Source organism: Rhinatrema bivittatum, chromosome 7 (genome assembly GCF_901001135.1).
Source record: "Rhinatrema bivittatum chromosome 7, aRhiBiv1.1, whole genome shotgun sequence".
In the NCBI taxonomy this organism is placed as follows: Eukaryota; Metazoa; Chordata; class Amphibia; order Gymnophiona; family Rhinatrematidae; genus Rhinatrema; species Rhinatrema bivittatum.
The window spans coordinates 270,149,589-270,167,546 of record NC_042621.1 but is presented as its reverse complement, the minus strand read 5'-3'; the positions used below and the strand labels follow the sequence as shown (position 1 = coordinate 270,167,546).

General features: G+C 43.2%; 1 protein-coding gene across 12 annotated transcripts in view; it reads left to right on the top strand.

Annotated features, from left to right (window-relative positions):
- BTRC (beta-transducin repeat containing E3 ubiquitin protein ligase) overlaps nucleotides 1-17,958 on the top strand; it is a 545,063-nt gene that overhangs the window by 203,264 nt on the left and 323,841 nt on the right. For 10 of the 12 annotated variants that reach the window (XR_003857906.1, XR_003857907.1, XM_029610228.1 and 7 more), the window contains one exon: nucleotides 2,399-2,476. The exons of the other annotated variants lie outside the window; for them this stretch is intronic. Coding sequence is in view for 7 of the 10 variants with exons in the window: in XM_029610228.1 (XP_029466088.1) it covers nucleotides 2,399-2,476 (78 nt within the window). In the remaining 3 variants the exon portion in view is untranslated. The remainder of the gene's footprint in view (nucleotides 1-2,398; nucleotides 2,477-17,958) is intronic. 12 annotated transcript variants of the gene reach the window in all.

The window sequence follows — 17,958 nt, the reverse complement described above, 5'->3', positions numbered from 1 at the left end:
CACAGGAATAGCAACGGTAGACTCGCTTTCAGCAGACATGGGCCACACAGGGATCAGAGCGGAATCCACATTGATGGCATTCCGGAGATCCGGCAAGTCAGATGGATTGGCACTCTTGCTGGAAGCTGATACACAGGCAGCAGCTGGGGCTAAGCATCTGCACTGGTGGGCACATAGCGTATCTGGAAGCCCATTGCCCCGTGCCAGGGGGTGCCCCAGGTGGCCATTGTGATTGGGTTCCCTGATGATTAAAAAAAAAAAACCAAAACCCCAGGGGGGCCAGAGTATGGTCACACAGGCCAGGAAGGAGCTACAGCCTCTGTAGCCCTCCAAGCCAACATCTGCACCAATTGTGCGCTGTACAGAACATAAGAACTTGCCATGCTGGGTCAGACCAAGGGTCCATCAAGCCCAGCATCCTGTTTCCAACAGAGGCCAAACCAGGCCACAAGAACCTGGCAATTACCCAAACACTAAGAAGATCCCATGCTACTGATGCAATTAATAGCAGTGGCTATTCCCTAAGTAAATTTCATTAATAGCCGTTAATGGACTTCTCCAAGAACTTATCCAAACCTTTTTTAAACCCAGCTACACTAACTGCACTAACCATATCCTCTGGCAACAAATTCCAGTGCTTTGAGTGAAAAAGCAGGATAGTTGCACGACTGGGCTCCCCCAGCTGAATACCAACCTGTTCCCGAGGGGGTGAAACCGCCTGGATGGCTGGCTGCATAGTCCCCACTCCCACTGGCTGGAGGGCCAATGGGGAGGACTGAGGGATTCAACTACCTCCAGCAGGGTAACTACTCCCAGGAAGCCTCGATTCTATCCCCTTCACTGCGCTGCTGTCTACCGAATTGCTCAAATCGGCAGGTGGGTCCCTAGTAGGGAATTGGGACCTCTGTCTGACTACTCCCCGAGGTGTCTTGCGGCCTCTTGGCCCTGTGCTCCCCCAGAGGTTTTTGGAAGGCAGCACACCCAGAGATTCCTATTCAGGTGGGGCTGCGCTGTTGAGATCCCCCCCCTGTGGGGCTAAGTGGTGAGCAGGGGCTCTCTACTTGCAGCCACGCAGCATGAATACAAAAGAGATTAAATGTTCCTCTTCCTCCTATTTTTTTTTTTAAATTAGCCAAATAGATCTCATCAGGACAGCTGGGGAGAAGATGATCTACTAGAATGGCAGCGAAGGCAGCAGTGTGGGGAGCAGGAGCCGAAAGGGAGGGAGCCAGGGCGTGCTGCCCAGGTAACCCCCCATGCTGCTGCCTCCGCCCCCGTGTTTCAGATGGCCGAATGGGCAGTCCCCGGGTGACCCGACCCGCCCACAAGGCCTCGGGCCATCATCATGCCTTTCTCTCACACTCAACGGCGTCTCTGCGCTCATATGTGAAATCGCACATGGTCGGGATGACGCCAGCATGTCGGAGATATCATCGCGCATCGCCGACACCGCACATTCCTGCAACGATGACTCTGACACTCTGTCCTCCCCCTTCCGCTCCAAGCACGGTGCACCGACCCGGCGCCGTGCCTATAGTGATGTGTTTATGCAACAGTTTGTCTTATTTAAATTACTTACCCACTTATTTAAGCTTATGCTCTTCCATACACATTTCTTGTCCTGGCAATTATCTTTCACCAATAGGAGGTATTCACAGTACTGTCATCAGTCATTGATGAGATATCTATGTGACACTAATGATTTTTATTGCTTCATGTTAAATTAGTGTGGTATTTCTATAAACATTTATTATGCACATGTATAGTATTTCAAAACCATTTGAATTTTTCTAAGCTATGGTTTTGCAATCCTAGAGTGCTGTTTATTTTTAAGAGCAAAAGGTCTAGATGTAAACATCCTTCTGATTAAAGAGGAAATGTGACTTCCAGCTATCCTGTCCTTAGCAAGTTTAACCCAATTGCTAACAGTGGGACATGTGCAGGATACCTTGTAATAGCATGCTATTGACGCTGTTGTTGGTGCTGTATTGGTTTTTCTCAAGCTGTGCAAGACAAAATGCACTTTGCATTTTTCAAATTTGGTTTTTTTCCAGCAACCTTGTCTTCACCACCTCCCTGTCCTTCTCTCTCACCTACATACTTCCAAGAACATATACGGTATAAAAATCATTTCCCATGTTTTCTAAAGTTATTCTTAAAGAGCTTGCCTAATCTTATTTTAACCTTTGGGTAGCTGTTTGTGATTTTCTCAGTGGCCCATTGTATGTGATCAATAGTGTCTTGCTGCCACCTAAGCCTACTTTAATTGAAGTATGTAAGTAATTCTGTCCCTTGATTTCAGTGGTCTGCAAAAATCAGAAACTTTAGCAAGTTTGTTTTTGTTCATGAAAAGATTTTGATGAGCAAAACATTCAGTTAAATCTTTTCTTATTCACAGAATTCTTCAGAGAGAGAAGACTGTATAAATGATGAGCCCCCTAGGAAAATTATACCAGAGAAGAATGCACTTAGACAGGTACTATATTCATTTCTTGGGTTTCTTAATTCTAGTAATACTGAAGCTTTAAAAACAAACACAACTGTAAGGGGCCATTCCTGGTGGCTCAGTGGCAATGAGCAGCAGGACCATGTGAAAGACCGAGGTTTAATTCCCAAGTTAGGTCTCTCCTTGCCAGATGAACTGGGAGTTGCTGCAAAGGGCCTTGTTCACAGCTCCTGGGAGAGAGGGAGGGAGAGGCATCATGTAATGGTGACATCTAGTGGCCAGATTTAGAGTCCATGTTACCTGGGTTCTGGAGGGAACTGTGATTTGTGATCCTGGCCAAGGTGTATCACTACGATAACTGTGCTTGATTGAGGGAGGAGGGAGGTGTGTGGGGAAATTAAAAAAATATGCATGAAAATATCTCCAGGTAATTGCAAATGGAGGCTCTTGGCACCAGTTTGCAGCCTGATTCTGATTGAGCTGGAAGTACAAAATCATACTGTTGGGTCAAAAAAATAAAACAGAAAACAGCTTTGAGTTGTGAAAGATTGTGTTTAGATTTAAACTATTAACCTTATCCTGCCTAAATGGTTTTGCAGAATGTTGCTGCCTAGGTTTCTTTGATTTGGCATTTATCAGAAAAATGTTCTTATGAAATAAGCAATACTCCTTAAATTGATTTTAAAAAATAGTATTTTGTTTCAGTTGTGGCACTTTTATTTATTTTCTAGATGTTCTATATTTATGGATTGTTTTTTAGATTTTCTGTGTATTCATTTTACAATTATACATATTACAGAAAAAAACCTTAAAGAACAGCAAGGATTTAACAAAATAAATAGTACTAGGAAATCTGTGCTTACCCTGCAACAGAAAGTCTCCAGTATTATAGAGGGATCCAAAATGAGGTTAAAAAGATCACAGCTCCTCTGCTCATCAAGTTTCCAAAGACAAAGAATAGAAAAGAAAAAGAAGAGGAGAAATATTTGCATAACAAGTCCATGGATTCTAAATGAATATTAATTCAGGCTAACAGAAAAAGCATCTGAAACCATGTTCTCAACAGGGAGAGATCTGCTACTTTGTGTACACAGGAAAACAACTGATCAGAAAAAAAAATATAATTTAGTAGAAAAGCATAATAAAAATGCACCTCTTTACACAAAGTAAGAAATTTCTGCCTGCAGACTTGGGAGGGTCTAAAAACATTAGGGAACATTTGTACTTTTAACCCTAAAAATATATATATATTTTTTTTTTACTGAAAATTTTTTTCAAAATCCAATCTGTCAGACTGGAAAACTAATTCAACCAGCAGGGTAGCTTTGGGAGAATTTAGTTAAAACTGATTGTCATGTTTAGTTTGTAAATTTGGATTTCTGTTTTCCAAAATACAGCAATATTGCATCACAATTTGTAAAACTGAAAATAAAATTATATATCCCTACAATTTTATTACCTTCAGTAAGAAATTCCAAATACAACTAACTCAGTTTGAGAGTTGTCAACTTGAATGGAGAAAAGAAAAAAAACATAAAATAAGGGAAAGAACAAACTGCCTAAGAAACAGTTTTAACTAAAAAAAAAAAAAAAAAAAAAAAGTAAATATAACATGTGCATTGCTTACATTCAGGCCCATTCAGTACACAAAAAGATACTTAAGGTTGTCTGCAGAATTTTCCCCACTGACTATTTATCCTAAGACAACATTGTTTCCATGGGTGTAAGGCAATTCTATCTCTCCTGACTAGATCTGCTAACCTCTTCAGTTTTCTCCAGAAGTCCAGTTAGTTTTTGATCAGATCTTACTCAGGCTTTATTTTGCCAATATTGTGTAACATTGCATTTTCCTCAGTTGTAGATTCCAGTAGCTTGCTTACAAAACTCCATTTGTTTAAAACTGTAGCTATCTCCAGCTTTAAGATCATAATATCTTTCTTTACTGTATCAGACAATGTAGCAAAGGATTTTAATTTGAATACAGTTAAATCAAATTTTTGATTAATGCTTCTTTCCAATGTCTTTATAGCTAGCAACGTCACTTGGTTTTACACTTTAGAAAATCTCTGTCTCTGCTTAAAACAGAGTCAGCAGACCTGGTGGTTACTCTTTTGAGGCTTGGCCACAACCTCTGCTGAGTGGCTTCCATACATTCAGTGTTTAGGCATATCAGTGTGCTACAATATTGAGTGTGTCTGTGGGTGGAATAGGAAATTTTTATTTAAAAAAATAAAAATAAAAAAATCTTATATTTGGGCATTTGAAAAACATACTTGTTTTTGTTAGTCTTCTTTGATATAAGTACATAATACTTTGTATTAAATGACTTTTACACAACTGATATAGAACATGACTCAATTGAAATGCTGTTTACTTGTTTTTTGATATGCTTGTTATTACTTGTATGATTATTATTTTTTTTTTTACATTGTACACTGCTTTGGATGGTCATTTTGAGATCAGGAAGGCAGTTTATGTTGTGACGGGTGTTTTTGTGTGCCCATGGGCCTCAGCCCGACCCCACATGGATCCAGGACCGAACCGAGGGTTGATGGCGTGTTCCACCTTGGCTAACTGTCTGACCCTCTGCCAGGCCTGCAAGCTCCCAAGGCCAACAACAGATGATGTTGGAATGTGAATGGTCCTCTGACCATTCCGAGCCCTTTCGGACCTGCTGCATGGAACAGCATGGAGCAGCAGTCCTGGCCTGAGGTCAAGGGCAGACGGGCCTTGACACGAAGACATGACAGCATGATCGATGCAACGGCATCGCAGACGAAGACATGACACCAGGATCGATGCAACGGCATCGCGGACGAAGACTTGACACCAAAGCTGATGCGAAGACATCCCGGACCAGTGGTTGATGCGACGGCATACCGGACCAGGGTCGATGCGACGACATCAGGAACAAGACATGATACCAAGAGTGATGCAATGGCATCCAGGACAAGACGAGGAACTGACGAAGTCCAGACGAGATAAGAAGCTGGGCGGAAGGACATTGGCACTGTCTCTCAGGGCACCCTACTCAGGCCACCCATGGGACTGAGTCGCGGACCACCCTTTCCCACTGTGCGCCCTACACAGCCCGAGAAGGCTGGTCACGGACTACGCTGGGAGTGGGATAAGCGCAGGGAAGGATCCAGTCGAAGTAGAACTCCGGAGCCGATGTCGTCCGAAGCTCCACCAACAGCTGGCAGGACATGAAGGCTTAGGAGCACAGGACACCAGTCCACCTGTAGGCTAGTCCACACTAGGGCAACACATCATCTGAGGGACCCCCGGCCTAACAGGTACCAGAAGGCTCAAGAGCGCTGAAGACGAAGACACAGGAGCAGGACATCAAGGAACCTGGAACATCAGGAAACGGAGGATCAAAGCAAGACACCAGGACACCTGGACAGGGACCTCAGGCATGAACATGACTTTGCATGACGAGATGAAGCAACAAGAACTCCATGGAGAAGACAAGGAAGACCTGATGGAGCTCTGGCAGGCAGGAGCCTCCAGAGAGAAGTAACTCCGATGAAAGGCAAAGACTGAATGACGGAGCAGCCCTTTTATAGGGCTGAGCAGGAAGTCTACTCCCTAGGTGGGGCCAGCACACTTCCTGTGCCTGGCCCTTTAAATCTTGCAGAGAGGCACGCGCCGGCGCCTAAGGAGCAGGAAGCAGGGCTGTGCAGAACCAAGGACAGCGGCCTGCACAGCGTCATCACGTACAGCAGGGGTCAGGAACCTATGGCTCGGGAGCCAGATATGGCTCTTTTGATGGCTGCATCTGGCTCGCAGACAAATCTTTAATAAAAAAGTAAAAATCTAACAAAATCCCCCACCCTCCTGACGCCCCCCAAGACCTGCCAAAAGTCCCTGGTGGTCCAGCGGGGGTCCAGGAGCAGTCCGGGAGCGAGTCAAAATGGCGCCGATGGCTCTTTGCCCTCACTATGTCACTGGGGTCGACCAATGGCGGCGGTAGCCCCTGTGACATAGTAAGGGCAAAGGGCCGTCGGCTGCCAGTAATCAAAATGGCATCAACGGCCCTTTGCCCTTACTATGTCACAGGGGCTACCGCCGCCATTGGTCGACCCCAGTGACATAGTGAGGGCAAAGGGCCGTTGGCGCCATTTTGACTACTGGCAGCCGACAGCCCAAGTCCCGGAGATCGTTCCCGGACCCCCGCTGGACCACCAAGGGCTTTTTTGCAGGTCTTGGGGGGGGGGGGGGTCAGGAGGGTGGGGGTTGTAGTAAATTAATTTTGGAGGTCTTGGGGGCGTCAGGAGAGTAAGGGGTTGTCATAAATTAATTTGGTAGGTCTTGGGGGAGTCAGGAGGGTGGGGGGTTGTAGTTAGTATGGCTCTCACGGAATTACATTTTAAAATATGTGGCGTTCATGGCTCTCTCAGCCAAAAAGGTTCCCGACCCCTGACGTACAGTGTTAGAATCGCAGGGCTGGGCCTGAGGAGCAGGCCCGAAGACGGCAGCGGCTCCAGCCGCTGCAGGAAACCCCGGGGGTGGCTCCAGCCGCTACTCTAGCCCGGGGGTGCGGCCTCCAGGCCGCAAAGATCACAAGGACGCTGGCGGCGGCACCCAGCCACGAAAAAGTCAAGCAAAGTCCGCGGTGAAGACAAGACTCCAGGGCGGCCTCCGGGCTGCAGGAGAGATTACAGTCCGCGGCTCCGGCCGCGTGGACAGGCCCGACAGCGGCGTCCATGCCGCGTCAGGTGAAGAAAACAGCATGGTGAGTGAGCCTGCTCGCGGGGAAACCCGCAGGCAGCAGGATTCATAACAGTTTAAAAGAACTTTTAAATAAATACATGCTCAAATATAGTACTAGATACAGACATTTAAATATCTGAAAGGTATTAAAAATGCCTGAAACACAAACCTTTTCTAATGGAAAAGGAAACTCCTGGAATTTCATGACATTCCAGGGCATTAAACTCTGGAGCAATATCAGGGAATATTTGTTCATGGAAAGACTGGTGGATGCCTGGAATGCACTCTCAGAGAAAGTGGTAAAGACAAAAACAGTGACAGAATTCAAACGTCCATGGAATAAACACAGAGGCTCTCTAGTGACAAGAGGATGGAAAATGAAGCACCGGGGTAACATGTGGTCACTTTTCTGCACTGGGGCATTATGATCAGAGTAGCACTTATAATCCTAAATAAGAAGGCGGGGAGGTAACCTGCATGTGAAACAGCAGTTAGGACCCTGAATGTCTTGCTGGGCAGAATGGATGGACTGTTTAGTCTTTATCTGAAGTCAGTGCTCTGGAGCTAGTTAAAGAAAGAAGCTAGGTCAACTGGTAGTCAGCAAATAATAAAGCACCCTATTGTAGCTGGGGCTGAAAGCTGGGATGTTGACATTTTCTGAGGAACCAAAGCCAAGGCATCTCTCAATGTTCAGCAGCCTTTGAGACATCACCAAGGAACAGCCCAAGCATAATAAACAAAACTAAATAATCCAATAATAGTTGCCGTCATGACTGTTACTGTTATCTACTGAACCAGCTGGAACTAAAAAACTTGGCCTGCAGACATAGGGCCTCATTTTCCAAGCACTTTACCGCGTGCGAGAGAGAGAGAGAGAGAGAGCCTTACTATAGTGCCTATGCCCTAGACAGGTATTTTAATCCCTATGGGAGGGCCACCTACTAACTCGGGGTGGGGATTAGGTATCAGCGTCGGGGGTTGGGGGCCACTTTCGCATTCCACATGAGACCTACAGAAAGAACAGTGGTCTCTAGTGAAGATTTGCTGGCCGTCGGAGTGAGGAAACTCACTCCAAGAGGAGATTTGGGCAACGTTCTCTCCACCTAGCTTGCTGGACACTCTACCTGGGCAACAACAAGCTAGGTGGAGAGAACGTTGCCCAAATAGGCACTATAGTAAGTCTCTCTCTCTCTGTCTCTCTCTCACTCTCACTCTCACTCTCACTCTCTCCCCCCCTGAAACGGGCTGTCCGGGACTGCACTGCGATGAAACACCGAAAGAATCATCGCGTGCGGTGCTAATGTTTTCGCGAATGGCAAAAACATCGCCGCACGCGATGTTTCCCCACTGCACGAAAGAAGCCTCATTTGCATTGGTAACGCCCCCTAATGCGTTACCAATGCGATATTGGAAAATGAGGCCCATAGTTAGAAATGTTCAGCATTAAAGGCAGAACATTCAGCAGGAACACCTAGCCACTACAGCAATCGTGACACCTACTTGTATTTATTTTTAAATGACGGTTGTGTTTATCAGATGTTTTGAGTATCAACATTCTTCCCCCTCCTTTTGTCATTTCTGTTATCAGACCGACAGCATGTGCTACCCTCCAGTACTTTGGTTTCTCTCCCACATCCATCTCCTATAAATTAACCAAGTACTACAGTGAGTGGCCAAGAGATTATGATCTAGTTCTTTTGGGTGACTACTACTGTTTTGTTGGCCAGTAATATATAGCTCTCTAAAATGCTAATCTGAACTGCAGAGAATTAAAATGAGAGCTCCTGCTTGGCAATGGAGAGAACTAAGAACTCTAGGTAAACTAGTTTGAATATTTTTTTTCATGTAAACTATTTTATTTAATAAATTAAATCAGAAATGCAGTTTGCAATTAAGAAAATAAAATTCATGCATATTCATGATTGTTATGAATTTGTGTTCTTGGTTCAGTAAAGTGGAAATAATTGCATATGATAAATGGCAGTAGTGATTTTGGCTATTTCACATGCATGGCTTGTAGACCAAATACAGAAATCATTAGCAAAGCAGAATTTGGCTTGGTCAGTGGTAGCTTAAAAACTGGAAAAGATTTTAAATGGCTTAGTAAAAGAATACCCTGGGGTATGTTATGGATATAATATGAATAAAAGCAAAGAAAACAATTATGCATATGCTGCTCATTCCCATACATTGCAAACATGACATCATAAAGAGGCTGATTTACTAAAGTGCACCCCATTAGAATTAATGAGAGCTGAGGTAAATAATGTGCATTATCATACATTGAAACTGTTTGCGGCCATTATATAAATGATGTGAGAGTATATTGCCAAAAGCTCAGTCCAAATCCAGTAAGCTTCCTTGTATGCAAAAAAAGCTTTGCTGTGAGGTCCCTCACATTGTTGTTTGGATATGTGATTTAGAAGATATTCCGATTTGATATTAAAGATTTTTGCATATAAGGAAGCTTAGTGGATTTGGGCTGATCTTTTGGCAATATTGCTCTCACGCCGTTTTTATTTATTTTGTACACAACATGTGTGTTTGTGACTTGTCCACCTTTATTTTTGCGATCATTATATAAAGCCATATTACATTTGAAAGTAAGTTTAATACTATGACAGTTTGGGACCGTTTTTATAAAACGGTCAGAAGGTGGGTTCACTTTAAGAAAAATGGCCCATTCTCAAATATATTAACAGGATTTTTATATTAAGGCCACTTTGGAATTTGATGGCTGAGAATTATGCACTTTGCAGGAAAACTAGATGTCCTCATCCCCCCTCCCTGTTTTCACAAGATGGCATGTCCAGGTGCCACAGGATTCTTTGGCTGAGGACTGGAAGAAAATCCCTGTGAGGTACTAACCATAGGCACCATTTTTGCCCAAGCAAGGATTTAGCAGCATCCTCCATAACATCAACTATGTGCTTTGTTTCACAGTACTCTGGTCAAGCTAAGAGACTGGCCCAGGAGTTAAAATTTGAAGTGAAAAACTAGCTTATGTTAACAACCCTTGAAAACAATGAGAAGCTTTGGCAATTTTAGGCTAACAAACACATTTTTGTAATGTAAGGTCATAAATTAATTTTAATAGGCTAATCCAGATGGTTCATTTGGAAAATGGATTGGTGGATCTGTTGAAAATTAAACTAAATTTATCTATCTCGTACTTCAAAACTGAAGCAGGAGAGAATGGTGCATATTAAGTCCAGCATATACAGATAGAGCAGCATGTCACATGGGACTAATTGGATTCATTTAAAAAATGAATGCATAAGTTATTGGATCAGTTTACAGTTTCAGGTCCTGTTCCGATATGAGATTAGCTGGGACTTGGTGTTGGGCTTTCTCAAATGTTGCCTCTCACCTTTGGAACGCCATTCTGAGAAGAAACTTGTTTAGTAGATAACTGTTTGAGCTCTAGGAAACTGGTTAAAGTCTTATTCTTCCAACAGACTTTTAAATGATGGTATTAGACAATTTTGTCAAATTATTCTTATGTTCCTGTTTTAAATTATTTTATATTCTGTTTATTTTAGATTGTCTTGCTGGTTCTTTTATGCTTTGAATTGTTTGTATATTTTCCAGTTATGTTACTGTTTTGTGGTATTGTAGACCACCTTAAATTTTAAAGGGAAAACAGGCTATAAATAAAATGTGTGCATTCACAGACTTATATCTCCTCACAGAGCATTTCAAATGACTCATTGAGAGTCCAGGATGTCAATGATGCCCAGAGCCCCAGGCCACGTTAAGTCATGGTCTTTGGGACTATGTACCTATATGGAGGTTCTGGACGGAGATTAGGGAATTTTTCCATGATAAGCTGCAAATATCAATCCCAGAGACGGCATCCGTATGTGTCTTAGGAGTAGTGTGTGAGGCTGCAGTTCTGGCTAAGGGGCTTTGTATTGTGAGGGGGGGTGCATCTTGGCCAGATGGGTTAAGGGTGATACTCCCATGCTCTTTTTCTGGGATGTTGAGATGCTAGATCTTTTTTTAATGGATTTTAAAACTTGGTGCATGGGAGTTGGTGGCAAGAGGAGCAGGCGGTTTCCTAGTATTTGGGGTGCGTTCATTATGCAGTTACCTCCTCCTCTCAGGGCTCGCTGTCCCCTGGCTGACTGATCTGCTTCCTTAAGATTCCTCTAACCATGTCACTACAGGGATTACTTCAGTGTAAAGCAACTCCTTTGGTGCTCTTTCTAAGTGGGTTGTTTAGCTTTGGCGTGGATGGCTGGGTAGGGAGGGATTTAGGGGGGTAGGGTAGGGGTGGTAATGTTTTGATGTGACTGTATTATGATTTCTTTCCTTATCTACTTGCATTTAAGAGGGTATTGGTCAGTGGTATTCTACCCTTTTTCTGTGCAGTTGTCTTTTTTAAGAACCTGGTTTGTCTGTATTACCATGCCTGTTTGGTTATATAAAATGAATAAAGATATCATACCCAAAAAAATGGTGTGCAGAATTTTCACTAGGATAGTGCTTTTTTTGTCTTTTTTTTTTTTAACTTAAACCTAGCAGAAATCTGTTTCTCAGTGCAATATTTCATGTAATGTAATGGTCAAGCTGAAAGCTAGATGTATTGAAATGTTTTCTGGTTGGTAAAAAGTCATTTTCCTGTATAATTTCAAAGTCTGTTATATCCTCTGTGGTTTCCTTCCTTCTGGTCTTTGACCTCTGTTGGACCTTATCCCCTAGATGTGCAGGGAACACAGAGTACTTGTTGGAGTATAACAAGGATTGGGGCAAAATAAACAATGCATGTTGTTCAAACTACACAGAAAATATCTTTTAAATTTAGTGGCATATACTTGTATAAATGTATTTTCACATAGATGACTTTTAAGTCAGTTATATTGAGTTGTGACTTTAAGCCTTTTGGAAAGAGTCAGACTTTTTAGACAATTGGTTGGTACCAAAGAGATAAGTGTATGTGTGTTGTAACTTGAAAAATGTGGGTATCTGTCTTAAAGACATAATGGTCTTTAAAAATTGGGAAAATCGTCCTGGGATCTTGGAAACTTTTTGCTATTGAATCTTTATCTACATCATGAACACTGAATTTTAAATTTATTGAAGGGCCACCATCTTTTTATCCTTCAAAAACAAATTATTGTTGGTTTGTATTTACATATTATGGTGGTCACTCCCCAGGAACTTGTCGTCCTAGTCATCTGAAAGGTGATGGATAGTGTGGGTCATCTTGAATAGGTCACAGGGAAGCTATCTGGAGCTGCTCTGAACTTGATTGCTCTGCTTTCTTAAAAAAGGCAATGACAATAAAGGTTGTATAAATCCCTGTTCCTTTATCTCAGAGGAGTAATAAGGAAATTCTTTTTGTCTGTTCTGTTGAAAGGCTGTGTGCTTGAAAGGATGTATCGGGGTATTTGAGAGGAGATGCTGGTGTTACTAGACTTTGTATCACAGGTGGCGCTAGACTGCTGAGGGTGCTGTCAGTTAAAGGTGAGAGTGACACTTGTCCTGGGTGTCAGGAATACATTTTATGTTGTAGAGTGCTTTAACATCTCTTATAAGAAATTCCATGTGAAGCATTCAAGAGTGAGAGGTGCTCAAAGTGAAGTCAGCTGTTTGTCATGCTCAAAATGCAAAAAAATCTTTCATTAAGATATCAGGTTGCATGAACATATGGGTTAATTTTTTATTTTTTTTTTAGCTTTTATACTGTGAAATATGAAATTACTTAAATCACTATACATTTCCTGTTGATTGTGATGCCATGGTTTACATAAGAGGTATTTTCAGATTCTTTCTGTTCAAAATTAGTGAGATGTATCTGACTAATGTTAAAACTTATAGTAGAGACTAATATATTGCTTCCTCTCCAAATATTTGGCGATCTCTTAAATTTCATTGCACCCTCAAATAATTTGCTTATACTATAGCACTATCAGCTGAGTTCACTACTAACAATCTGCCATCCTGCTGAATTTCTGCATTCCCCTGCAATTGAGTAAATGGCAACCTTTGTCTATTCTCCCTGTCCTTTTGTTTCTGTCCACTTACCATCCTAACAGCGTGAGATGCAGTACATAAAGCCTTGAACAGAGCTATCTCATGTCTTTTGAAACAGCATGATCCCGCCCCCACTTCTATTTCTTTATGTTAGTTAAGGTTTTCAGTATTCTTTCTTTTGAGGTTGGAACCCTGGAGATCCAAAGGCATGAGAGAGGCCAAGAAACTAACAAAGTATCTGCCCATTGTTATCTGTTCTGCTCTTAAAAACAAGATGGAAACAATCTGGCCAAGGACATTATATTTTCTTCCCCCCCCCCCATGCACCTCTATAGAGGAAAAGTTCACCTGCCATGATGGGTTCCATTGATTGAGAGGAAGATGTATCTTCAAGCTTTCATTCTCTTTATTGGTACTCTGCAGCCATTAAAGGTGCTGATCCAGATTTGCAAACCAGTGAAGCAACAAATGTAAATTTAACTTGTGATTGATTTTTCTTAATGGTATCACAAAAGTTATATTGTAATTTATTGTGCTAGATGTATAAATAGTACAGATTTAGGTCTCTGGGCTTAACAGCCTCATGGTAAGACATGGATATGGTTCCCTCTTTTTATGGTTTTATTGAAAAATCTAGGATTTAATAAAGTTATAGCCAAGAAGGTTCTGTTTCTATTTCTCCTACTAGACCAGTCCTTTTAATTGTATTGAGTAATTAGAAGGTATACACAGCTAGGGGACCTTTATTGCATTAATTGCTCAATATGGCAACTCACCTTCTTACCTTTTCTTATCTGCCATTATTGCGTGTTGAGATGCTTCCTTCCTCTAGTGGCCACTATAAGGACACTGACTTGGCAGAAGGCAGAGTATAATTATAATATGACAAAGCATGCTTTAGGGAATGCTCTATAAATAGTGTAGCTTCAGTTTTGTTTTTCTCAGAAGCTAATATAGAGATTGTCAGGTGCATTGTGCTTTGGATACATGGAATTTATAGTACTAACCTTTTTAAAAAAAAAAAAAAACAAAAAACCTCTGTACCTCATGGCTGCTGATATATGCTTGATGTAATCAGCTTTAATGACTTAAGTATTTCTAAAGTGTAAATGTCGAACTACAGAAGTCTTGATGAAGCATCATTTGAGTACTAAGGCTATTTTAAGCTGCATCAGAGAAGTAACCATACAAAATTTAACTGTGAATTGTTTTGGAAACCTGTTCGATTTCAGTCTGACATGTATATTTGGCTAGTTTTTCTTTCTATTTTACTCTCCAACAGTCAGAATGTGTAAATTGTTATATCTCAGAAAGCATAATAGATGAGTAGCCAGATAGGGTTCTGCTTTCTTTTCTTTCTCTTTCAGTCATTTCCACTAGTTTATTTGCTGGTCTAGGTGGGAAAGAATCACAATACCATTTGGATCAGACTAGTGTTCTTTCAGAAGTTTTCTGAGTAATTACTTTTAGCCTTCTAGGATTTGTGTGAGTGCTGTTTTTAACTACTTTTGGTTGTGCCTTTATGGGACAAGCTTTTTTTGGCATAGCTTTAGCCAGGGTGTTGTGATCTTAGGGCCATGAATCCATTTGGGTTAGGACCCAAATGGATTCATAGTGAACATCTTCTCATTGGTTCCCTTTGGGTTTGGAAGGTCAGCTAACACTTCAAAGAGGACCTTTGTCAAGCTAGGAGTTCGGAGTTCTGCAGGCCACTGGACACCCAGGTCAGACCCATACCAAATTATTGAACTGTTCTAGTTGTTTCTTCGAGGACAAGCAGGATGGAAGTCCTCTCACATGGCTGACATCATCTGATTGAGCCCAGTACAGAAAACTTACATCAAAATTTCTAGAATTTTGACTTGGCTTCACTGAGCATTCCCACAACATGCAGTACTCCGTGCATCAATGTGGGGTCCTGCCAGTCTCTCTTTTTCTACAGAACCTGTAAGTCATGATCTGAGCCAGCCTCTCTTTTTTTCTATCTGAGAAGTTCTGCACTTTTTTCATGTGGTTTTTCTCTCAATTTTGGGCTGTCCATCACGAGGTCCCATAGTCTTTCCCTCTTAGTCTTAGATAAGGCTTTTTGTCATTTTGTCTTTTTATTTGCATTCATTTCTCCAGGCAGTGGGGCACTCTGTGCTCACCAGCTATTGACTGTCCTCTGCCATCAAGTTCAATTTTGCGTCCCTCTTATTTCGCTTTGACATGTCAGGGTTCCAGTGGTGCCCTCGATACTGGAGGAACATATTTATCACAGATCCTCATGATAGGTGCGTCCTCTGCTTGGGGGCATTGCATGACGTCCAAGTGCACACAGATGACTCCTAAAGGATGCTGGTCCCACTTGGATCCTGTGGAACATGGAACATCTATTTAGACTCCCGAAGACTAATGCATTGGAGGCATAGTCACTGATGCACCATGGAGCCATATCAGTGGTGGAAAAACCATTGACATCAGGGATGCCATCATTCTCCTTGGTGTGGGTGGCACATAGAAAACCCAGAGAAAGACCATGATCTTGCTCCTCCTATTCGAAGAAGGTGTCTAGTTCCACTTCTTTGACCTCTGCATCAAGGAACACCTATGTCAAGCATTGAGGGAAGCTGAAGAAGCATTAGCATTTGCCCCTATCAATGCACTGTGCCAAGAGCAGATGTGGTCTAGCACATGCTGAGGACCCTGTGGTGAGGAGAGCTCATCCTCTAGAAATCCCAGTGGCTTGCTGTAGTCTCCTTCAGTCCAGGTGTCTGTTATTGATCCTCCTCATGGTTCCAAAGAGGATGTGGCCACCACTCCTGCTTCCCAGTCAGTGTTAGCAATGATAGTCTTTGAGGAAGAACTGGAGAGATGTATTCAGAAAGCTGTGGATAAAGGCGCTGCAGAGCCTCTGTGCTGAGATGCCAAGGGCAGCATCTATTATCCGTGAACCACTGCTTGACTCTCTGCAGGTGTCTTTGCCAGTACCTGTTCTGTCACTAGTGACCAGCGGGGCATCCAGGTCGATGGCTGCTGGCCTTGTAGTGATCTCCAGCTCATCAGGAGAGGAAGCTTCCCTGAGGGGCTGCGATTCCATGGGGTCCAGGCCCCAGTGACCAACTGCACTAGTCTGTGACCTGCTGATTGAGGACAGAGTGCCGAGAGACCCTTTCCCTACAGCATGCGGTGACTCAGGTTCTCAGTATTATTGGGGATATGGCTACAACTCAGGAGACGTCTCCAATGAGGAGATGTTTATGGGTTCCCCACCACTGATCCCTCTCCTTTACCAGAAAGAAGAAGTCTCATCCAAAGGACCTCTCCTTTGTAAGCTTTATTAGAGAAATGGCTAAAGCCATTCCATTTACTTTACTTTACTGATGGAGGAGGAATTCAGGAATAAAATGCTGGATATCTTCCAGTCCATGGAGACTCATAAGGAAATCATGGCAATCCCAGTACATGAGATCCTCCTGGAGGTACTAATGAGTATGTGGGAGAACCCCCCTCTCAGTGGCTCTCATTAACAAGAAGGCAGATGCAATCTGTCTAAAAGGCTTCCGGATTTAACAAGCATCAGCTTCCATACCAGTCTGTGGGAGTCAAATCTCTCAGAAAGGCCAAGCGGTTCAGAACCCATTCCTCTGTGCCCCAGGGAGGGATTCTAGAGTTATGAATACTGTTGGGAGGAAAAACTTTCAAGGTGCTATGCTTATTACCCGCATAGCTGCCTGCCAGCTTTTAATGAGCCAATATATGTAAAACATCCTGAACCAGGTGCAGGAAGTGGCTGAGCAGCTCCCTCAAAAGCATTACAACTTCTTCCAGTCACTGGTGAGCAAAAAATTGAAGTGTGGGAAACATGGGTCCGTTCGACCTGTGATGTTTTCAAGGTAGCATTGAGAGTCTATGCCATAGCAATCGGGCCCAACAGACTCACCTGACTACATACCTCTGATCTCCATCCTGGAAGTGCAGGAAAGCCTTGCTGATGTGTTGTGCTCTGAAGAGAATGTCTTCGGAATTAGGGTCAAGTGTTCCCTGAACACTGTGGAAACTCCAATAGCTCTATGGCATCACTTTGCACTTGTCGAAATGACATTCATCTGCTATTTAGATTCCCAATTCTCCAGTCTCATAAGATCTTCCTATAATTCTTCACAGTCTTGGTTTGACAACGTTGAATAATCTTATCTTCAAATTTGACCACCTTGATCTTTGATCCTTTTTACAAGTCTTTAATGAATATATTAAGCAATACTGGTCCCAACAGAGGTCCCTAGGGCACTCACTCTCACAGCCAGATTACACCGCCCCCCCCCCCCCCCCTCAAGGACATCGGCGGCGTCATCCTTGGTGCGGAGAAAGACCGGGCCAAGCGTCGAGGGAAACAACAACACTGGCATGAGTCCCCGACCGTTGCCGGCACAGAGGATGCCTATGAAGAAACTGGGGAAAGGAGCCCCCATCCTCCTCTAGACCCAGGTCACAGAGGCATTCCCCACCAATATCGGTGCTGGGTTCTGAGCCTCCACAGATCCCTGTCGAAGAGTCAGCAATGCCTAGCCTGCCTCCTACCCCCAGGCACAGAGCTAGCTATGCCAGTCTCAAAGGGGGAATTGGACGAAATGGTCCAAGAGGCAGTGCTAAAAGCCCTTCGGGACATCCATTCGCCACCAGTGCCAGCCCCCATACCAGCATCGCAATTGGTGCCCTCGATGTTTGCACCGCTCTTCGAGCGCCTAGATATGCTCATCAGTGCCATATCAACTCATCTATGATGCCTGATTCGCAGACGGGTTATCCATCAAGGCCTCCGCAGGTCCCGATCCCTA